The sequence below is a fragment of the Dermacentor albipictus genome, chromosome 1 (assembly GCF_038994185.2).
Source record: "Dermacentor albipictus isolate Rhodes 1998 colony chromosome 1, USDA_Dalb.pri_finalv2, whole genome shotgun sequence".
Classification (NCBI taxonomy): domain Eukaryota; kingdom Metazoa; phylum Arthropoda; class Arachnida; order Ixodida; family Ixodidae; genus Dermacentor; species Dermacentor albipictus.
Genome location: NC_091821.1, coordinates 262,076,649 through 262,100,537, shown reverse-complemented (window position 1 = coordinate 262,100,537; position 23,889 = coordinate 262,076,649). Strand labels below are relative to the sequence as shown.

The 23,889-nt window shown below is 46.6% G+C and overlaps 1 protein-coding gene across 6 annotated transcripts in view; it reads left to right on the top strand.

Moving 5' to 3' along the window:
- Nucleotides 1-23,889, top strand: part of LOC135902878 (coiled-coil domain-containing protein 186-like) — a 143,413-nt gene that overhangs the window by 109,347 nt on the left and 10,177 nt on the right. For all 6 annotated transcript variants that reach the window (XM_065433162.1, XM_065433164.1, XM_065433159.1 and 3 more), the window contains 2 exons: nt 6,328-6,397; nt 6,583-6,732. In XM_065433162.1, the coding sequence (XP_065289234.1) occupies nt 6,328-6,397; nt 6,583-6,732 (220 nt within the window). The remainder of the gene's footprint in view (nt 1-6,327; nt 6,398-6,582; nt 6,733-23,889) is intronic.

The window sequence follows — 23,889 nt, the reverse complement described above, 5'->3', positions numbered from 1 at the left end:
CCATTATCAATGACGTAAATATACGGCGCCACGAACAAGTCCAAAATGGTTCGATGCCGTATATTTACAGCGCCGTCTGTACGTTTAAAAAGCGCGCTTATTTCCTCATTTTTCCTTTTCTGGCATGTGCTACTGCTATGTGGGAATGCAGGGAATTTTTTTTCTCGCGCCTCCCTCTCTCGGTTTTCGGTGCGTGGTTTGTTTTAGAACTAGTTTGCTCCGGCACATCTATATACTACCATTCGCGCATTGGGGTGCGCGCGGGCAGGCGGTAATTTGAGTTTTATTCTGCGAGCGGTTTCGGCTTCTTGCGCTCGCAAAACTTATAGATATCTCGTTACTAATCGCTCCAAGGGCGACCGCCTGTTTCTCGCCCGTTTAATGCTCACCGGGGTGCGCATAAGAAGGATACCGCCATGCATGCATTTCCTTTCCTTTTCTTTTTTTTTCTTTTTTGGAAATGCACGAAAACTAATTGCCTCTGGTTGGCAATAAGAGGAAGATTAGCAGAAGTTTGCCACGTTTTGCTTTTTAGCCAAGCACACAACCACAAAGTTTTCTTGAGTGCACTCACCTGCGCATTTCGATTACGCTATGGACATAAATATTAATGGAAGAGCAGGAACATTTCAGGCTTGCGAAATGTTCTCGTGTGTGCATTTTCTAAGCCTTGAACTATGTGTGTAACAATGCATCACATTTTTAATTCTTATAAGTTTATTTCCTTTTTTATTGTTGTTATTCATGAATACACAGTACATATGTACCAACACGAAATATTTTTTTCTCACTTTACGGTCACCCTAGAAAAACTATGGTAAAATATTTTTCTAAATAGGTCCCTCAGGAGAATTGGAATCTGCAATAAAAAAAAGTTGACCCTGGACGGTCGCATATGGCGAAAAAAATCGACCTTGAAAGGGTTGAACACCACACATAATCCACTCGCCCAACTGTCGGCATTCCTTGAAGATCGTTTTCACGAAAATATTGAGGATTAGTGGTGATTACACTATGAAATGCGACAGCCTCTGGACGCACACACACACATAGATTTAATAGTTCCAGTATTTGATAATCCAAAAATTTAATGCCATAAGGCATGCCATCGTTAGGCGCGTCTGATTATGATAATTTATAATCCCTTACCTTTAGGTTAAATATAGCAAGCTAGCTTTATGTTTTGAAATATGATTGGGCAGTCCCAAAATATTGGGCATGATAGAAAAAAGCACAGCTTGAAATTTGTTATGGCAGGAACTGCGCAGCGCCAGCCTTCTCTACACTGCCAGCATATAGACCGTTTCATCGGGCGAGGAGGATAGGGCGCGCGGAGAGCCTTTCCTCCTCTCTGGCTTGGGCGATCTGGTGCGGCGCTACTTGAAAGTGTTGCTGTCGCGCGCTGCGGAACGATTTTGAGATGTTTTAGATAGTTCTTTGTGAAATTTACGCCATGTCCATTCATATAAGGTCGTCAGGGAAGCCTTTCGGTGCATTGGTTACTACAGCAGGCGGAAATATTTTTGGGGGGGCGCAAAAATGTGACGCGTTTAATCAGCCACGGTGTACGCACATCATCAGTCGCGGTGTGTGTATGTGTTGTGAACTATTTTGCTTATATTGGTTTGAATTCAACAAAGAAAACAGGTGTCTCTGTATTAGCAGCATGAAATGGTAAATCTGCTCAATATCTGATCGCTTAGCGTAAGGAGTAAAACATAGAGCATAAGAGCGCATGCTCGTGCACGGCCAACCTAAGGGAACCACGAAACATCTCAGCGGCAGGCGCAATATTTGTGATGCACCGGCATCGTTCCCGCGCATTTCAAGTCTAGTTGGCTTCAAATTACCATATGTCTACGCTAGCCTTCCTGCATGAGGCCGATGGCGCTGTTCAACTCAGCGATCACTGCGGTTGGTGAGCCAGCACAGTACATATGTAAGCTGTGCGCTTCGGCATTGCCTTTTTGGCTTGCATACAGCCATAATATATGAGGGATCGCATAAAAAGAGTGCAGTGCCTCTTTTTGAGGACAAAATTTCCGTAATGCGTGTGAGTGCGTCGTAGAGAACGGAACAAACACAACCAAAAAAGAAATTCGGTTATCATCCTCTTTCTTGAAAAAGTAAGAGAAAATGGGCTAACACAGCAATAGGGCCTCGCATAGTCACGCCGCACAACGTTTATAAATATATAACCGCTGATGCGGTATGCTTCGACCATGCATACCAGCACCTACCACTGCTTAGGACGCTCGCGCAGTTCGTAAACAGTCCCTTTGCTGGACAAGCGTAATTTAGACTGTAAGCTATACTGCTATCACTTGCCAAAACTATTTTATTCAGGGGCGGAAACCTCATCCATCAAACCGAGTAGTCACGCAATATAACCTGCAGCGAACAGTTTGAACGCTTGTCAAAGTATAACATCACAGCTCCTTTCGTAGCAGAACGGTACCCACGCTCACGCTGTTACGATCGTCGCGTATGTTTCATGGCTCCTAAACCGCAGCTTAGAAATAGAGGATAATACTGCAACAAAGGTCACATTAGTGACTGGAACATTCAGAAATACACAATTCATCTCCGAGGCTGATTGTAGACTCGAATATATGCCCACACATCGCGCTGCGTGTTCCGTCCACCTCAACGCCAGCAGAAATTCTGGCCATGACACCTTAAACCACTTCAGCACGTCTCACAGAACCGTTTACCGCGTAGAAGACGCACGTCATACTAAATAGACCGCACAACCGCGAAAACAAACGCCAGAACCTACCGCCGAGCGTATACCTTCCATGCAGGAGACCGCTTTCACCCAAGCCAGTATGGCGCTGCTCGTAGGCGGTGCCACTGCGTTCACAATATGGCGGCGCCTACGAAAAAACAGTCTATATGACGCATCCCATTCGTCATCTGCGGCAGCTTTTCGTGGCAAGCCATGAAAGACAATCGTCACAGCCCAAACAGGGGATATGTAATAAAGAAAAGCATTAATTACGTGGCTAATGCATTCACAAAAAAAATTTGGACTCGGCTGTTGTTTTGTTGGATCTTCTAGCGTACAACTAAAAGTGCCCACTTTCAAAAGGGAGGGGACAAACGGTACACTTTGCCCCTCCGCTTCTGACAGTGAGGGGAGAAGTGCCCCCACCCCTCACCTGGTAAATTCGCCTATGCATGCCCTAGTCCAGCAAACTTTCCAAGCATGCAATGCCTGTTGCATGCTTCGTGGTAAGTTGCTGAAGCGAAATTATGCCGCGATATACACACAAGGAAAGCCTCTTTTTTTTTTTAATGACATTATATTTTGGTAATATTTAGCAAAAATTTCAGTAAAATGGCACACTTTTGCAATGCATTCTTACTATATTCAGTGGATGGCATTTATTTATTTTTTCTCTCTCTCTCTCTTTTTTTTTTTATCTATTGCACGCTCGCTAATGGTTGCGCGGCTCTCCACTAGTGGAAGCAGTGGCGCTGGTGGCAAACTTTAGCCTGGGAGCCCTACACACTTCGTGAATTGATATAGCTCAGTGCAAGGTCCGTGTCAGCCAAATGGCCCATTGATGCACAGAAAGCCAGCTCCACAATATTTATTGACTGTTTCAGTTCAAATTAAGACCATATCTGGTTTATAGATGTATGTTGAAAGCTGCACCAAAACTGCTTATCTCTGTGCCAAATAAGACTTTTGTCTGTGCAAAGACCTGTGCCAGAAGATCAAATGATAGGGGACTGAAGCTTTGGGACCAGCAACAGCATTGCGGGTGCTAGTTTTGGGTGATGTAGCAACTACCAGCGGTTTTGGAACAGACTAAACGGATGTGTCTTCATGTGCACTGTTTACACTGCCATGCAACTGAAAAACATTTTTTAGCAATATAAAATTGTTACTTTAATAGTTTATGTACTCTATCGCAACAAGTAAATCAAGAAAGGGGGTGGAGAGGATAGGCACACAACAAAAAGCGCCTTACTACATGACACCATCATAGTTACATCTGGCTGTATTGAGCCATTAATTTAGGCACTCGGGTATTCTGCTTGCTCTAATGTATTTTCACAGCCGTGCTAGGTTTTGCGATGCTCAGAAGTCTTGCACATTGCATATTAAGGTCCTCGACTTCAGCAGCTTTGACACCATAAGGAAGCATATGAGGCTTAATTGGCTAGTTGCCTGCTCCTAAAGTTCATGTTCTATGCCACTGGATGTTCTATATCCATTGCCATGCTCGTGAGTAGTGCTGGCTAGCACTCCCAAGGCTGATCTTGTATGCATGCACAAATACGCAAGAAAGTTTACAGAAGGACAGCCGTCGCAGCAGCTTAATAGTAAAGCATTGTACGTGTAACACAGAAGATGAGGATTCTGCTCCCGCCTGCAGCAAATTTCCTTTGTCTGCTTTCATTTCCCTTTTCTTTGCTAAAACTACATTTAAATTAACCTTGGCAGTTAATTTCCTCTGTACTTTCCATGGCTTCATTATCTGCTCGCTTCATATGGTTGTAACAGTTAGAAACACCGTGACTGTACTCCACCACCAGCTCAGCATGAATCTTTTTGGCATTGTCCCTTGAAATGCAGAAAGCAGATCACTGCTCATGCTTCAACCAACTTTCCTTGTGGACACTGCCATTTTGTTTTGATACCCTAGCGTTGTTCCACGGTACTATATAGAACACAAATTTATATTCCGATAAAACTAGAGTGATGTGCACTCATTTTGATGCCTGGCGTGTACGCCTGTTCCAAATTGACACCACCGATAATCGTATTATTATTAGTATATGTTATATTGTATATCATTTTTATATTCCAATAAAACTAGAGAGACGTGCACTCATTTTGATGCCTGTTCCAAATTGACGGCACCAATAATACAAACTTAATGGAACGCCCCTCGTATACCTTCAAGACTAAACTGAATACGTGTTGGCTGCTGCAGTGGCAGAGTGAAAAAATAACTTATTCTCTAGTTACAGTTGTGACTACAAATGGTTCCACTATTATATGCCAAATAATCTTGCAGCTGAGCATATCCAGAGTTATTCCCAAGAGAACACACAGTTTCAGCAAGGACAAATGGTGCCAAACAGTACCCATTGCAAGATGTCATGTCTGAGCAAAGTTTGAGTGCAAATTATTGTGGTTTAGCTGGGAAAGTCTGGCTCACAGAGCAACACAGTATGCTCACGTAACTTCCTGTTATGTCCACAGGGGCAAGGGTAAAATTTGCTTCAATTTTGCTCCAGTTTCGTGATTGTGTACAGCTGGCAACTTGAAGTATACGAAAACTATTGACATTTGCAAATAGTGACTGTTCAAATTGAATAGGATAATATTCTATTCGTTATTCAAAAGTTTCGTGTATTAGCACAACCCTAAGCTAGATATCTAGCATCATTGGGGATTTTCAAAGCATTACCAGATTGACCAGTGTTTTTGTGTTAGGCAAGCAACTGTATGTGTGACTCAAACCTATGTGTGATGACAGCAGCAAGAAGACGGCAATGACGACAACAGTATGATGACTATGAGTGTAATCTTTTGTACTCTGGACGAAGAAATGTTACAATACGTTTGTAACTGGCACGGTCTCGCTTTTATAAGCAACTTGTTGCTATGCAAATAATGCTCACGAAAGGCACTGGTAAGATTGACTGAAGCCCTTCCATCCTCATGTCTCCACCAGGCAACAGAAACATTTATGGAGAGGTTTTAAGATTAAGCGACTCAAGCATTCCATTCCCAAGTATGTGGCCGAATGGAAATTTGTGCATGCACTCGTACACATCGTCTAAAAGAGCTAGATTGCATTGGCACGCGAGACATATGCATGTGATCGTGGCCTAATTGTTAGAGCATCAAGCTTTTGTTTCGGGAGTTAGACGTTCGATCCCACCATCAAACATTTGATATTTATTTTTATTGAAGATGCCCGAAACTATGCAAAACCTGCCTACTTACCTACCACAAAGTGCCTGGTGTGAGCCAAAGAATGCTTTACATTAAAAAGCAATATCAACGCAGTTCTTTGCTGTGCTGAGCGCATGAAATGTGAGAAAAGTGGTGTGTAAGTGATGCTCAGCTAAAACTGTCTATTGAAAGTCGAAGTTCAAGGACAAAGTAACTTGAGTGCCTACCTCCTCTCTCTTTCATTTTAAAAGTTTGCTCACAATTTGGTGCAGTTGCCATGAAACATGCACCCTTGACAACACTTAACATCAAGCATTTTTTTGAGCATCTGTTCCTGTCATCTGCATCTGTGCTAAGATATGTCACTAATTCTATAACTCTGTATTTCTTTCCTTCTGTTTTTTTAGGATAATCCAGAATTACATAACCAGAGAGGAGGCTGGTGCATTGGTTCCCACCAGCATGGACTGCAACAAGGTAAGTTTATGTTCCTATGCTGCAAGACTCTGCATTTCTTAAAATTCTGCTTGTCATAGCATGTAATGAATTTCCCCTATTGGTCCTTATTTGCAAGCAGCCATTAGGAAAAAAGCAAAAGGTAACTGCAGCTGTCATTGAAGTACTGTGCAAAAAGTATAGCCATTCATTTTTTACTCTTGCAGGCTGAGATCTCTAAGAAGGGAGGCATCATGGCATCTGTGTACAACAGCCACGCCGTGGACACAACCATGACTCTGGAGCTGTCCCTTGAAATCAACCAAAAGCTCCAGGCAGTCCTTGAAGACACATTACTGAAAAACATCACCCTTAAGGTGAGTTAGGTTTTCTAAAACGTATATCACATATTAAGAATATTCATGTATATCATACAATTTTCAGCAAGCACAAGAACTTGCTACTATGGAGCACCATTAGCATGTGACCACTCAAGCTGCAGTGATGCTTTGTACACAGTTTCAGGAAATTCACAACCAAAGCTATGCCCGGTTATTGTGTACTGAGCAATTGAAACACGCTTATTTTTCCATGCAGTACATACTAAAAGCTTAACATTTTCCATAGGGTAACAATTGGGCTGCTAGTGCGAGAGTTCACAGTCCTTTCTGCAGAAAGCCAAGGCAACAAATGATCCACAATTTGTCCTCTAGTTCTTCCATCTATTCACATTCCTTCCATGGCATGTGCCAGCTAGGCATATACCATATTTTCCAGTCTATAATTTGCAGCTTTGTATAGGTCACAACCTCTTCAAAACGACAGTTTTTCTGTAAAAAAATTTGATAAGTTGGGGGCACCAGTGCATAAGACGCACCTGTACGGAATTTCAAAAAAAATACAGTGACGTTTCACTTCGTGGGTGCAGGGGCACTATAACGTAAAACTATTCCAAACTTTTCTATTCCAATCCCGTAATCAGCCTTCCGCAATTGGTCAAAAACTTTTTTGGGCCACCCCCACTTCAACTGTATGTCACGCGACGTCACAAGAACCGCGATAGCTCCCCATCTGATATGACGTGTACACACTGATTATGCATGATTTGACCAAACAAAAGAAAAATAGTTATTTCTGCTTCGACGCCTTTTCGGCACTAGCCCTCGGCTATTGGTCAAAAGTTTTCGGGCTCCACCCACTTCACCTGCCTGACACGACACCTCACAGAACTGCAAAAACTCACCGCATCAAAGTGACGTGTACGCGTTAAATATGCCAAACAAAACTGCATTTTCTTCTGAATAACCGCTGGCTGCCCCGTTTCGAAAGGAATAAAAGATGGCTGCTGCCGATCGCTGATGGACTAGCTACTCACAGCTGTCGGAGAACATGAGTTTATTTGCGTATAATGAAACATTTTGCGTGGCCGTGTAACGTTTTTGAGCACTTTCGGAACGTTTACGACCGCGTTCTGCCAATTCTTCTTTAGTGAGGATCCCTTTTATCATCATTCCTAAGCTTCCGTTGCATGCCGCCGAGATTGTCGACCCGCCACCGTAAGCTAGCTAAGAGAAAGTGGACCAATCGGAGACCCCGGCACCGCCCTCTTCATCCAGTTATCGATATTCAGTGCAGTGGCTCGGCCCCATCGAATCCCTCTCCACTTGAGCATGCTCCTCGCTTCTTGTCAGCCAATTACATAAGACAAGCCGCCCAGTGTAGACAATGTTATTCGTTTTTCAAACAAACAAAAGTGACCTCCTATGAACGAGGAGAGCGTTTGATTGGTCTGCTTAGACAACCCTATGAGTAACCACCCGATGCTTGCGTCAGCGGTTATGCAAACTTCACGTCAGAAAATTGGAATAAAAACATATTGGAATAGTTTTACGTTATAGGGCCCCAGGTCACGCGCAAGCGTATCGGTGCCATTTCTATAGAATTGCAATAGCAATGGTATGGACACTCCAAGCACATTTCTGCTGTCGTTGTTGCCGCTATGTCTCGTATAAAGTCCAAGGGCAATAACATCATCCCCGCGTGCCGCATGCTGTATGTGCGAGTGAAAGCATGCGACGATGAGCTGAATCATGCACAAGGGAGGAAAGCAGGAAGGTAGTACAGGTGGGAGGGGGGTTGGCTTGTACTCTGGTAGCAACTGCGTAGTTTGCACAGCGGTGCAAGCCGTATCTTGAAAGCAATCTGTAGATGCAACGACTTCAGAGTAAGTTGACTCACGGTCGGCCTGCTGCCGCTTGCGTTGCTGCTCCGTTATTCTCGCATGGCATTCTGCAACTCAATCGCGAGAAGAACCCGATACCTCCGTAGCGCCCACACAACCTGTAGCAACTGCCAGAGAAGGTCAACCCAGCACGCTTCGCATGGCTTCGCATGGCCATAGCATTGAATCCAATTTTGACGGCAGCTTTTTTTGAAAAAAAGATGCATATAAGTCATACCATTCTATAAGATGCACTGACGAAAAATTTAGAAAAAAACGAAACTTATACACTGGAATATACGGTAGTGTCTATTTCCTTGGAACATTTACAGTTAATTTGCTGTGTGTTCACAAAACATGCTGTCTCACAGAAACTGCTCTGATTTCTAGCTCACAGTCACTAGAGGCTTTGGTTGTTGATGTCTTGGTCGACTTTTGTTGTTGACTAGTTTTGAACAAATGAATAATTGATTTTAAAAAATTGTGTGCATGGAAAAGTTGTGCCACAGGTGTCCTGGTGTTCTGTCAGTGTTGTTAATTATTTAATATGTGTGGAACCCCCAAGTTAAATTGGACGTAATCTGAAAGATCGAATATTTGTAACCACTGATATGTTTTAGGGAAATGTTTATTTAGGTGGTATATGAGAGCGGCTTCAACGGTGTGAGTTGTACACATGACCTTACGCTTGTTATTGTCTGGTTCCATTATCTATTCATTGCACCAACTAGCTATAGCAGTTGAGTCAAAACATACTGAAGGGGCTAGATGGTTTTTCCTGGCTTACAAATTGCACCAGAGGACATTAGAGACAGAGGAGACAAAGAAGACAGAAGAAATATGTCGTAATCATTTAGCTGTTTCCTCTGTTCTGCATGTTCTCTGGCTCTGTTTCCAAGCCATATAACAGTTAATTCATTTTGAAGAGTGTGCCTCATAAAACAAAAACTGAAGACACTACATAAATACTGACTTAATTTTTGTAAAGAACAAGCAAAATTGTTTCCAGTATGTAAGTTTTGTGATCCTAGCTTTAATAATGAGATAAATAAGTTGCGGAGGCTGATGTCCACGTGCAGACACAAAATGTAAGTTTAAATGTTGCAGAGTGCATTGATACCCCCATGCAGGGGTGTCTGCGTCAGCAGGCATTTGGTTTCTTATGACACCACGGACCTGAGCACATGGGGGTTGGACCCTCCCACGTGTAGCCATGCATGGCTGAGCCATGCCTGGCTGAGCCATGCCTGGGGAAAGGGGGATCCTAGTGGTTGAGCTGATGCCAGGTGTTTGGACCTTTAAGGCTCCCTGGCGGAGGCAACAACTTTGGCCTCTGCTTCACATAGATGGTATCTACAGACTGACCAACCTAGAGGAAATCAGCAGTTGCCTTTTCGTGTTCCCCTCTCAACACATTTTCTTCCTCTTTCACTGTGGCTTCTTTCCTATCTTGTATTCTCTTTTAATGGAGAACACCTTAGTAACTTGCGATTCGCTGATGATATTGCCTTGCTTTGTAACTCAGGGGACAAATTGCAATGCATGCTCACTGCATGCTCAATTTTCGGGTGGAAAGGGTTAACCTTGTGTGGCTGACTTGGTTATGCTGTATTTGGTTATAGCAGCGTTGTACAGCTGGCGTTGGCAGGGCTTCCCTTACAGGGGCTTCTGTCACATCTCTGCGTTGGGCTCATTGGTGAGTGGTTGGCATCGCTGCCGAAAACCCCATCTAAACTTATGTACAACGCTTTCCCTAAACTCCCTGATTGCCCTCAAGAACACGGGTGCATCTAAGACGTATTTCAGTTTTTTGGACGCCAAATCCAAAACTTCCTCGGATTTCACATCATTCATTCTGAAAAACCAGACAAACCAGTGCGAACAATTTCACCTTTCCTTGTATCAAAGCCTCTCACTGAAGTTTTTGGTCCAGGTTATAAGGCGACGAGGATGGCAAGCAGTGATCTCCTCTTGGAGCTTCGCAATCAGAAACAATATGACAAACTGCCCAAACTAGTGTCATTTGGGGACGCCCAAGTAACTGTAACCCTGTATCATACTATGAACACCACATGCGGCGTCATCTCAGATGATGATCTGCTGGAGCTGACTGAGGCTGAACTCTTGGAGGGCTTCACTAAGCAGAATGTCGTCAATGTGAAACAAATTAAGATAAGGCATGACGGCAAAGAAATCCAGACCAAGCACCTAATACGTTCGGCTCAAGTGTTCTGCCCGAGTCCATCAAGTATGGGTACATTAAGCTTTGTGTTAGGCCCTAGGTGCCAAATCGTCTCAGGTGCTTTTAAGTGTCAGAGGTTCAGCCACAGTTTGCAGAAATGTTGAGGCCACCTGGTTTGCGCCAAGTGTAGTAACAATGAACATGCCTCCAAGCATGCAACAATCCTCCACAATCACATTGTGTCAACTCTGATGCTCAGCACGCCGCATACTCGCACGTACTCGCAGTTGTGCCAAGCCTGGAAAAAGGAAAAAGAAATACAGTTAAGCCTCAATATAGCGAATTAGGTAAAATTTGCAATTTGCTTCATTATATTAAAATTTCGTTGTATTGGATTTCAAACTTTTATGCAAATAAGTACAGTCATCGATTGATCTTTCTTATATTGGAAGGTGCTGCAGAATTTTCCAAATTATCGGGCAGTAAAAAAAAGAGTTACATGAAAAAACAAATCCTTTTGATACGGTTTCATGCCACATCGTCGACATCTCCACATAGGCGGAAAAAATTAAGCAAATCCAGTTATGCTTTCGCGTGCAGTCCGTCCCTGCGGCTGATAGCATCACCTGCACTAGGATGATGCTATCATGAAAAGCGCCAGCAGTGGGGAGTGAATGCTTCATCTGCCTCTCGCTCCGATGGGTCGCCGAAACTCAAGATTACGCAACCTTCAGTACTAAATGCACAGGAAGACCGCTTACATGATGCCACGCCGCCTCGGCACGCCCACTCTTTGCACACGCGGCAGATTACCTCTAAAGCAGGGTGCGCAGCTGTGTATGCACTCAGCTGCACTTACAGCCATGTGCAGCCACGACTGAGACGCGCCAACTTGGCGCACGTCTCGGCCATGGATGCGCATGGCTGTAAGCATGGCTGAGGCCTCTTGTTGCTCTGTGCGTGACTTTAGAGGTGAATTTGCAAGCAGCTGCTTGTAATTCAATCATTTGACCAATAAATTTCCATTTATTGTCTCGGCATTCCTTTGCTGCAGAAGCGAAATTTAGTTATATTGAAATCATATACAAACACAGATTCAGGCACGTACCTATCATTATTTTTTTCGGTGGCAGTGAGGGGGACAGCCAAATGTAACGTATCTATTCAAACGAGGGGGGTTACCTTTACTAGTACCAGGCACATACCCAAGGAGGGGCCCCGCCGGGCCCCTCCTTGGGTATGTGCCCCCCCCCCCCCTCTCTTTTCTAAAATTAAGCAGCATACCCCTTTCCCTTCCCCGCCCAAGCCACCACTCCTCACACACATTCTGAATCAATGTTGAGACTTGACAGCTATTCGGCGGTCAACATTTTGCTACAACATTGATATGTTATACATGAATCTAAAAAATTCAGTAATATGGAAATACAGCTTATGCAGAACCCTTGTACACAATGTACCAAATTAACGCAAGATATAAATTGACGTATCGAATTTTTCCACTTTGAGTGATCTAATGAATGCCATTTACAGAACCACGGTATCTGTTTTTGATGCAGAGTTATTAATTTATAAACTTGGTGCGTCTATTCTTTTAGAACTTTCGAATTCTTGAAAATCTTTTTCACAAAATTCAAGCCATAAATCGAAATTCTGCTTCCAGAAGCCACTAGAATTGAACTTTCTCTCTCAAATGCAACAAATTTCATTCAAATCGGTCCAGGGGTTATCTCAGAAAAGCGTTTTTCCGTTTGACATATATTTGAATAGGCCATATCGGAGTTTTGCCCGAGCTAAAGCTTCCTCTTAAGGGTTATTGCAGGATTTGATGATGGATGCTGTTTCGCATTATTTTATTTTTCACCTTATCTAACCAATATCGTGGGTATATGGTTCCAAGGATCTGCTACCGTCGCGGCGAGTCGTAACTCGAGGAAATAATGAAGCAAAAGGACAAGTTAAACGCAACTGGCGTTTTGTCGGGCCACAACTTGTTTCTCATGCCTACAGATTAGCTGAATACTAATGGAATCCCTTTCCTGGTCCCTGGATCAGTCTAAACAAAGAAGGTTCAACTAATGAAGCAACAGCAATGTGCGTGACCGTTGAATAGGTGGTGACAACTGAACGCATCTCGAATTAATCGTGGGTGCACTGAATCTATGAGAAAACTGTCCTTCACACCCCAGGAGATGCCGATAACTACTGCCATTCAAAAGGAGTGAAAAAGGCAGCAATATGTTGACCGCCATATATCTGTCAAGTGTCAACATTAATTTGACTGCGCTTTAGGAATGTGTGTGAGGAGTGGTGGCGTGGGCGGGGAGGGGAGGGGGTATGCCGCTTAATTTCAGGGGGGGGGGAGGCGGGCCCCCCCTTGGGTACGTGCCTGCACACTTCGTTATATTGAGGTTATAATTACATGGTGTTCTATAGAGAAGAGGTTATGAAATGTTAAATACTTCGGTATATTGTGAATTTTGTTATATGGAAGTTTGTTATATCAAGGTTTAACTGTAGTTACAATCAAAGTTCAGGAAAACATAACCTCCAAGGAGGCATATAGGCGGGTAGCGTACCTGCCAAAGAAGTTTTGCCAAAGTGGCATCTCAGGGGGCAGTGCCACCACAGCCCCCAGCGGCTGTCGATCTCACACAGTGAGCTGACAGTGACGCCATCCGCTCCCTTGGTCGCTGCAGCCAATGCTGCTCTGCCGTCCCAGAAGACGGGGCCATCGACTCCCGAGTTGGTGGCTTCCAGGGTCTCATCTACCGAGGCGAGGCCTCCAAGGGGAACAAACCGCCTGAAAGAGCGGATGTCCAGCGCCCCTGAAGAGGCGATGGGCCCCTCTTCTAGCCAGATGGCACAGTGTAGAAGCCGGGGGTCGCAGCCCCAGAGTCTGGCATCACACAGAGAGTCGCTCGCTAGTCTACGCCTCCTGTATGTCTCGTAATGGATAGCTGGCCCACACTACCGGGGTGTCACACGCAGGCTAAGCGGGCCCATGCCATCGTCCAAGCTTACTTGACGAGGGTTGCTTCTTTAACAAAGAGTACGGGGTCAAGATGATGAGGAACGGAACAGGGGGTTTATTTACATAGGAAAAGCAAACTTATTTACATAGAACAAAGGGTACTTGTACTGGCTGGAGCACGGAGCACAGTACTTCGTTCTCGTAGCATGAACTACAGGTCAGACGGCTACGTCCTTTTGGCGAGCACACATCAGAGCACGTCAGCACACCAAAGCATACTAGCACACTCTAGCTACATCAAAGGTGTCCGCTTTTTAGCCCTCTGGCCTTCCTAGATCCCTAATCCATGGAAATCCGCAGTCACACCATCTTTCAGTTGGAGCAATTATCATCATCATCATCAGCCTGGTTACGCCCACTGCAGGGCAAAGGTCTCTCCCATACTTCTCCAACAACCCCAGTCATGTACTAATTGTGGCCATGTCGTCCTTGCAAACTTCTTAATCTCATCCGCCCACCTAACTTTCTGCTGCCCCCTGCTACGCTTCCCTTCCCTTGGAGTCCAGTCCGTTACCCTTAATGACCATCGGTTATCTTCCCTCCTCATTACATGTCCTGCCCATGCCCATTTCTTTCTCTTGATTTCAACTAAGATGTCATTAACTCGCGTTTGTTCCCTCACCCAATCTGCTCTTTTCTTATCCCTTAACATTACACCCATAATTCTTCTTTCCATAGCTCGTTGCGTTGTCCTAAATTTAAGTAGAACCCTTTTCGTAAGCCTCCAGGTTTCTGCCTCGTAGGTGAGTACTGGTAAGACACAGCTATTATACACTTTTCTCTTGAGGGATAATGGCAACCTGCTGTTCATGATCTGAGAATGCCTGCCAAACGCACCCCAGCCCATTCTTATTTTTCTGATTATTTCCATCTCATGATCCGGATCCGCCATCACTACCTGCCCTAAGTAGATGTATTCCCTTACCACTTCCAGTGTCTCGCTACCTATTGTAAATTGCTGTTCTCTTCCGAGACTGTTCTCTTCCGGAGCAATTATAGTCGACTGCATATCTGCATATGACCAGTTCGCATCGCCTTACCGCCTCACTCTTCTGTGTCATGCCTAGTACATGAAAAGAAACGAAGGAGGGGAACATGATTGCCCCCTGGCTTTTGTCCACCTTTGTGCCTAATGACCCTTTCTTTTCTTCTCCGTCAAGCAGCTCGGACACGGTCTGATTAGAAACATTCCAAATGACAAATGCGCCTTTCAAACTCTTTGACCACGCTCGCCTTACAGTTTAGCACCTTTATTCGTCCGTGTTGCTTTCTCTTCCATATTCCTGATTCTGCTACACCTCTTTTTTTAGCCTGTTTTCTGGTGCTCATTTCTAAGCCTTCCGCTCGCATCTCGGGCTGACCGGTACTCATATCGTCAGTCACAATTGCGATCTCAACCGCACAGTCTGGATGATTTGAGGGTAAGTTATTCCTATCATTGCTACCTCGATTGGTGGAGAGCTTCAAACACTTCGAGAAACTGCAGCTATTTTCAATTGCGCGACATTGCTCACATACCAGGGCGCTGTCCACAACTGCACTGCCCTGCCTACATTGTGCTTTAGCACTTTTCTGACCGATTGAGCTTTACACTGGTGCTCTTGTCTAATAAGTCAGGGTCCCTTAGGACTTCTGCAAGAGCTACTTTTGCAACGTACTCCCTTGATAACTGTGTCAAATAGTCCACAACTGGCCTAGCTGCTTCTCTAGCATTCCATTGGCACAGTATCTCATCGTGCTCGATCCGGTCCTCATCGATGGGCATCTCAGCAACTACGCCACAGTCTACGGATCAGGCATCACCTATCAATGTACTGCTAATCTCACAGGTGCTACTTCTTTCTTCGACTTTCGACAAAAATCTTCTATTGACTACCTCCCACTTTCGCTGCATCCTACCTACAGGTTTCTCGAGCTGCCATCGTCTTTGTTCGATTGCCTGCTCCAAACCTTAAATCTCATTGTCCAATGCTGTAATTAATTGCCTCGTTACTTCCCTTACTTCGGGCCTATCACTGTCATGCGAAATTTTTTTCCATTTCTGCATCGTTTCTTCCTGTTTTTACCTAATTTCTTCTTGTTCTTGTCTAATTGCTTCCTGTTCCTCTCCTTTGCTTAGAATTCTGTTACCTAGATGTTCAAGTAGCTTCAAATCATTGTCACTTTTGGAGGATGGGTTTATGAATTTTTGCTTCTGTTAAGTCCTCCTCTATGCTCTTCACACAACCACAACAGGTTAGCTCTCGTCAAACACAATAGGATCATGGTCGCTACTTTAAGCTTTGGCTCTGATCAGAATACAAGTACAGTAGACTCGCGATAATTCAAACTCTGATAATTCGTACTTTCGGTTAATTCAAACAAAAATCAAATTTTTGGTTGGTTCGCCATGTTTTCAATGTATTTTAAGGCCGCTTAATTCAAACACCGCAATTCGGTTAATTCGTACTTTTTGCTTGTCCATACCGGAAAATTATCGGCTATCGTTGCCACCACTGGTGAAAAATCTGACTTCTTGTATCACCGCAACAGCGGAAAATGTTAAAATAAGCGCACTATGTTGTGTACTGATTCTGGCCGCTGAGTTCAGCGGATGACGTATCTGCATCAGTTAACCCCTGTGTTGAAGAGCGCCCTCTCCCGGCCTCAAGAATGTATATATTGTAGCAGTTATCAAGTTCCCACTGTTCTGTGTTTGTTTCGTGACGGCAATAAAAGGTTATTGCCGATACGCCTTGTCGCGATGGTGCCTCGCGATACGACCCACGCAGCAACATAACACTGGCGACGAAGATGGGATTGAACGAGACCGCCGCAATAGGAAGCTAGCTCCTGTCCGTACTCGTTCACAATGACGGCCACCACAACGGAGGGGCTCGAGCCTTTCGACATCACCCACCCTGAAGAGTGGGAGGACTATGCAGAACGTTTCCAGTTCTTCCTCGAGGCGCAGGACGTTACGGACGCCAGCAAGAAGAGATCGATATTCCTCAGCCGCTGCGGTCCCGCCACTTTTCAATTAGCCAGGGCGCTCGTAGCACCGGCCCAGCTGAAGGATACACCGTTCGAAACAATCCTCGCCGTTCTGCGTGACCACCTAGCGCCGAAACCACCGGAGCTTGCCAGACGATATGAATTCCATCGCCGCGACCAGGCATCAAGTGAGTCTGCCGCTGCCTACCTCGCTGCTCTTCGAACGACGGCACAGCACTGCAACTTCAACGACCTCGACACCGTGCTACGGGATCGATTCGTGTTCGGACTGCAGAACGACACGGTGAAGCGGCGACTACTGGCGAAAAAAGAGGTGTCTTTCACTAGTGCTGTCGAGGAAGCAGTCGCCGCTGAGGCCATTGCCCGGGAAGCCAGCCTAGCCTCGTTTCAAACCACCAACGCGCCACGTTTCGAGCCCGTGCATCAAGGGACGACGACGGGCGATGATGGCGAGCAAGACACCGCCGAGGATGTTCTTCGGTTACGTGCGAGCCTCACTCAGCGACGGGACACCGAGAGATTGGTGGGCGGCCCCTGCGCCAGCTGTGGAGGCTCGCACGAACGCCGCCTGTGTCGGTTCCGTGGTGCCCAGTGCAGGGAATGTGGAAAAACCGGTCATATTGCTAAGGTCTGCCGGTCCCGGAGGCAGCTTAGCCCACGTCGAAATGCCAAAGATCAAGCCCGGATGCAACAATTCAAGACCGCTCCTCGCACAAACATTTCATACTGCGACGACTTGGCAGTTACTGCTATCAACGAAGTGTCTAAACCCGCCAAGAGGAAGATACATGTGAGTGTAAAAATCGAAGGCACACAGTGTCAGATGGAGGTGGATTCGGGATCAACTTTTTCTATTATCTCCGACGCCACAGCCAGACGCATTTTTCCAAAGGGGCGTGTCAGAAACCTACAGCCACTTGATGTTGTCATGAGGGACTATCAAGCAAACCGTATCGCTGTACGAGGAGTTGGTATCGTCCGAGTGCAGTTCAAAGATTTTGACGGCCCATTGCGCCTGGTCATTGTCAAGGGCGAGCGCCCAAGTCTTCTCGGGCTGGATTGGTTTCCGGCACTTGGTATCAATATCACGGGAGTGCAACGCATCGATCAGCAACCATCCTCACTTGATAGCATATTCCGGGATTTTGCCTCTGTGTTCGACGGGACGCTGGGCTGCTACAAGGGACCGCCCGTTCAGTTTGCACTTGACCCTGAGGTTGTGCCTATCCGCCTGAAAGCAAGAAGGGTTCCTTTCGCACTGCGACCGAAAATCGACGCCGAACTGGACAAGCTGATAACACAAGGAATCCTAGAGCCGGTTGACCACGCTCGTTGGGAAACCCCTATTGTTACGCCACTGAAGGCAAATGGGGACGTCCGCATCTGTGCAGACTACAAGTGCACCATCAACAAAGCCTTGCAGCAGCACTCGTATCCGGTACCAGCTGTCAACCACCTGCTGGCATCCCTCTCTGGTGGAACTGTCTTTGCGAAGCTAGACTTAGCACAGGCCTACCAACAGCTCCTAGTGACTGATGAATCTGCAGAGGCGCAGACCATTGTGACGCATCAGGGTGCTTTCCGCGTTCGACGATTACAGTTCGGTGTCAGCGTCGCACCTGGCATCTTTCAGAGTTTAATGGAGAACCTATTGCGCAGACTACCAGGCGTCATTCCATATTTTGATGATGTCCTCATTTCAGGTGCATCGCACCAAGAACTACTTAGTCGCCTTCGAGAGGTCCTTCAGCGGTTCCAAGATGCAGGGCTTAAGGTCAAGAAGGAGAAATGCCAGCTAGGAGTGACTCAAGTGGAATTTTTGGGTTTCCGAGTCGATGCTGAGGGAATCCACCCCACACTGGCCAAGACGCAAGCCATCCTTAATGCACCGCGGCCGTTGAACAGAGCCGAGCTGCAGGCCTTCCTGGGTCTTCTCAATTTCTATCATGCATTCCTTCCGCACAAGGCCACTGTCGCTGAACCCCTGCACCGTTTGTTGGACAAGAAGGTCCCCTGGCTGTGGGGAAACCTACAACAAACTGCGTTCGACAATGTGAAGAAGCTACTGGCATCCAACCAGGTGCTGACACACTTCGACGAGAAGAAGCCGGTGATCCTTGCATGCGATGCGTCCCCGTACGGAATAGGAGCAGTGTTGAGTCACAGAATGCCGGATGACACGGAAGCACCAATCGCTTTTTATTCAAGAACCTTGTCCTCTACGGAGCGTAATTACGCCCAGATTGATAAGGAGGCACTCGCTGTGGTTGCCGGAGTAAAGAAGTTCCATGACTACGTATTCGGCCGCCCATTTGAGATCCATACAGACCACAAGCCGCTCCTGGGGCTCTTCACATCAGACCGGCAAACGCCACAGATGCTTTCACCACGAATGTTGCGTTGGTCCATTTTTCTTAATGGGTACCAGCATACTCTCCACCACCGACCAGGAAAACAGTTAGGCCACGCAGATGGTCTCAGCAGACTGCCTCAAGCGGACCAGTGCCAGGATGACCCTTCGCCAGCAGAGGTCGTCATGCTTCTGGACGTACTTCCAGAATCTCCAGTCCATGCAGACGATGTAGCTAAGTACTCCGCCAAGGATGCTATCCTCTCCCGTGTCCTCAACTGGGTGTGGAAGGGGTGGCCAAGGTGCGCTCCGAGTTCCGAGTTCACACCTTTCATGTCCAGGCAACATGAACTGTCCGCCCACAAGGGATGCTTACTGTGGGGTGACCGTGTGGTGATTCCACAGAAGTTGCGTTTCCGGGTCCTCGAAGCTCTGCATGTCGGACACCCTGGCATCGTCAGAATGAAAGCGCTTGCCCGCAGTTATGTATGGTGGCCCGGCATGGATGCGGCCATTGAGGAATGGGTCCGGCGATGTTTTCCTTGCCAGGAAACACGGCCCGAGATGCCTCGGGCACCTGTGCACCCATGGGAGACTACCCGGACACCATGGTCACGCCTGCACATTGATTTCGCTGGTCCCTTCCAAGGACAGACCTTCTTGATTGTGGTGGACTCTTATTCCAAATGGCTGGAGGTCATACTAATGTCGTCAATGACATCGAGTGCTGTAATCACTACCTTACAAAGATTGTTCGCAACTCATGGCCTGCCAGATACACTTGTTTCAGACAACGGCCCGCAATTGACATCCACAGAATTTCGAGGGTTCCTGGATGCCAACCTCATCCGCCAAGTGACATCTGCACCGTTCCATCCATCCACGAACGGGCAGGCCGAAAGGATGGTACGGACCACCAAAGAGGCATTAGCTCGAATAATCCGAGGAAGCTGGGCAAAGCGCTTGGTAGACTTCACTCTACAGCAGCATGTAACTCCGCACACAGTCACGGGGCGCGCCCCGTGCGAGTTGTTGATGGGCCGCCGACTGTCTACCATGCTGGATCGGCTGCATCCAGACCGGGCCCCTGACAAGTCCTCCCGGTTGGCAGAAGTTCTGCCGACACCACGCATATTCCAGCCCGACGACCCTGTATTTGCACGTAACTATGGCCAGGGCCCACCATGGGTATCTGCTGTGATTTCCAGAGCAACTGGCCCGATCTCTTATGAGGTTGCTCTTCCGGATGGTCGTGTGTGTCGCCGGCACGTGGACCAGCTTCGTCGGCGGAGCAGCATTCCCATGAGGTTAGCCGAAACTGTACCTGAAGGACAGCCTGAGGTTCAGCCTTCGTCAAGCCCTTCACCTGGCGGAATGAGCAGCAGCAAGACACCAGATCCCAGGGAAACCGAGGAGCACCCGACAGCCATGCTACCTCCCGAGGCGCAACCAACAGTCGTGCTTCCTTCGGACGACATAGCAGCACCTCAGCCAGCACCAACAGAGCAAAGTGTAGAATTGCCGGGCCCACGCCGTTCGCAGCGTTCCCGGAAGACACCACAACATCTTCGGGACTTTGTGCTGGCATTGGCTGAGTGTTGAGTACCAACTAAGGGGGAAGGAGTGTTGTGTACTGATTCTGGCCACTGAGTTCAGCGGATGACGTATCTGCATCAGTTAACCCCTGTGTTGAAGAGCGCCCTCTCCCGGCCTCAAGAATGTATATATTGTAGCAGTTATCAAGTTCCCACTGTTCTGTGTTTGTTTCGTGACGGCAATAAAAGGTTATTGCCGATACGCCTTGTCGCGATGGTGCCTCGCGATACGACCCACGCAGCAACATAACACACTATGTCCTAAAAAAATAAAGGAAAGCGAACAAGAATCTAACAAACAAACGTTCGAAACAAAAGCCTGCCGAAGGGCACATTGTTGCTCAACTTTCCATGGCTTGCTAGCATGCTTGCTAGCCAGTTCAAAGCAGGAAGTTCGAAATTAAAACACATAACCCTCAAAACTTGTGGAAATGACGACTGTCCACCTGCGTTAAAACGCTCAAAACTGACGTAAAACCTGACGTAAAAAACAAAGAGCATGAGAAAAGGAAAAAAAAAAAGTGCGAAAGTGACGCGAGTAGCATCGGCCGATTCCGAATCACGTGACCGCTCGCGCTTTTCTTTCCCTGGTCAGTTGCCCGCGTTGGTAGCATCATGTCTCCGCGGGGGAAGTACCGAACCCTTTCTATGAAAGGAAATTGGCAGCCATAGAAGTTGAGGCTGGAGCGAAGAGGACTTCTGTGGCATTGAAGTATGGAATCACAAAAAGTACGCTGACAACGATTGTGAAAGCGAAAGACAAGCTGCGAAACAACGCAGGCCATTTCGCTCCCGACAGAAAAAGGCTTAGGGAAGCGGCGCATCCGGAGCTTGAGAAGGCAGTTTTTCTTTGGCTGAAGCGCGCTCGGAGCTGCAGTCTACCAGTAAGTGGACCAATCCTGCGAGAGAAGGCCGAACAACTGTCTTTGCGCTTTGGAATTGAAGACTTCAAGTGTAGTGATGGATGGGTGTCGCGATTCAAGGAGCGACATGGCCTCACTTTCAAAACAGTAAGTGGAGAAGCGGCAGCGGTCGATGAGGTGGTTACTACCAACTGGCAGCAGACACGTCTTCAGAGCCTACTGCTTGAATACTCCCCGGCTGACATTTATAATGCTGACGAAATGGGACTGTTCTTCAAGTGCCTTCCTCAACAAACATTGTGTTGCAAGGGGGAACGTTGCACCGGCGGAAAGCTGAGCAAGGAGCGTCTCACAGTCATGGTTTGTGCCAATATGGATGGTAGTCACAAGCCCGAACTTTTTGTTGTTGGCAAATCGAAGCGTCCGAGATGCTTTAAAGGCGTCCGAACTCTTCCCGTTTCTTATGCAGCAAATACACATGCATGGATGACGCAATCTTTGTTTGAGGATCGGCTGCGGAAACTTGACGTGCGGTTTAAGCGCGATAAAAGATGAGTGCTGATGATAGTGGATAATTGTCCCGCTCACGGTGACGTGGAGGGGCTGGAGGCAATTCGTCTTGAATTCCTCCCTCCAAACACAACAGCTGTCCTCCAGCCTCTGGATCAGGGGGTAATCAAATGTATGAAGATAAACTACAGAAAGCTACTCCTTAAGAGGATGCTAATATGCATGGATAATTCCATGTCGTACAGCGTAACACTGCTGTCGTCTGTGGGAATGCTAGCTGACACATGGAGTGCAGTAACATCGGCAACGATACGAAACTGCTTCCAGCATGCCTTCCACATACCAGGCCACACCAGTGATACCTTGCCTGACTGCGCTCGAAATGAAGGTGAAGACTGCCTCCAAATGGAGAGCGATGAAGCGAGGCTAGTGCTTTCTGCACTCCAAGCACACAACATAGCTGCTGACCTCAGTGAATTTGCGGCTGCCGATGATAACCTCTGCGTGTGCAGGGAAGACACCCTGGACGACTTGGTGGCTGAGGTGCTGCCAGCACAGTACAGCAGCGAAAGTGAAGAGGAATCAGAAGAGCAATCCTCTGTGACAGCAGCACAGGCCTTCCACTACCTTGCCGAGGTCCGCAAATTTCTGACTGTAGAAGAAAATTCTCAAGAACAACTGGCTGCTCTTAATGGAATAGAGAACTTTGTTCTTAATGCACATGTAAAGAAAAAACAATCAACAATTCATTATTTCTTCAAACGGTCTAGTCAGCCATAGATTTCCATTAAACTTGTTCTGGATCCTTCACCTCTGCTCTGTTTTTACTGTGTAATTAAAGAGTGAAATGTTTAAAATATGAATTAAGTGGATTAATAATTGTAATGTGCGCTGTAATCTTGCTCAGAGTCATATATGTGAGAACTTCCGATAATTCAAACTTCCTGATAATTCAAACAAAATCCTGGGGTCCCTTCGAGTTTGAATTAACGAGAGTCTACTGTAAACGATCCCCAGCAAGTCAAATCTACAAACCGAGAGAAATTGAAACCTGGTAAATCTTATAGCCAAAACCAAATGCTTACAGACAGAAGCAGCACCATATCACCATTTCTTCTCCGCCGTATCCAGTCAGTTGTAAGAGGTGGTCAATCCTAAGTCGCCTCCAACTTGATCGGAAAACCGGTCAGTCACCATGTCCCAAGGTCTGTGAGGTTAATCTCACCACTGGCAACCAGTTGTAGAAACCAGGGTTCGCAGCTTCGGAGTCTGGCATCATACAGGGGGTCGCTCTAGCCTACACCATCGGTACGTCTCATAATGGATAGCTGGCCTATGCTACCAGGTCACACGGAGGCTAAGCAGGCCCATGCCGTCATCCGAGCTTACTTGAAGAGGGTTGCTTCATTAGTGAAGAGTATGAGGTTGAGAGGATGAGGAACGGAACAGAGGGTTTATTTACATTGTAAAGGCAAACTTATTTACATAGAACAAGGGGTACTCGTACTGGCCGGAGCACGGAGCACAGTATATCGTTCTCGTAGCATGGGCACTCAGAAGGCTACATATTTTTGCCGGGCACACATCAGAGCACATCAGCACACCAGAGCATTCTAGCACACTCCAGCTACATCAAAGGTGTCTGCTTTTTAGCCCTCTGTCCTCTCTAGACCCCTAATTCAGGCAAATCCACAGTCACACCATCTTCTAATCAGAGTACTCGTAGTTGCCTTGAGGGCGAGAGTGCACACAATCACTCTGGTACCTTTGTACACGGAACACCAT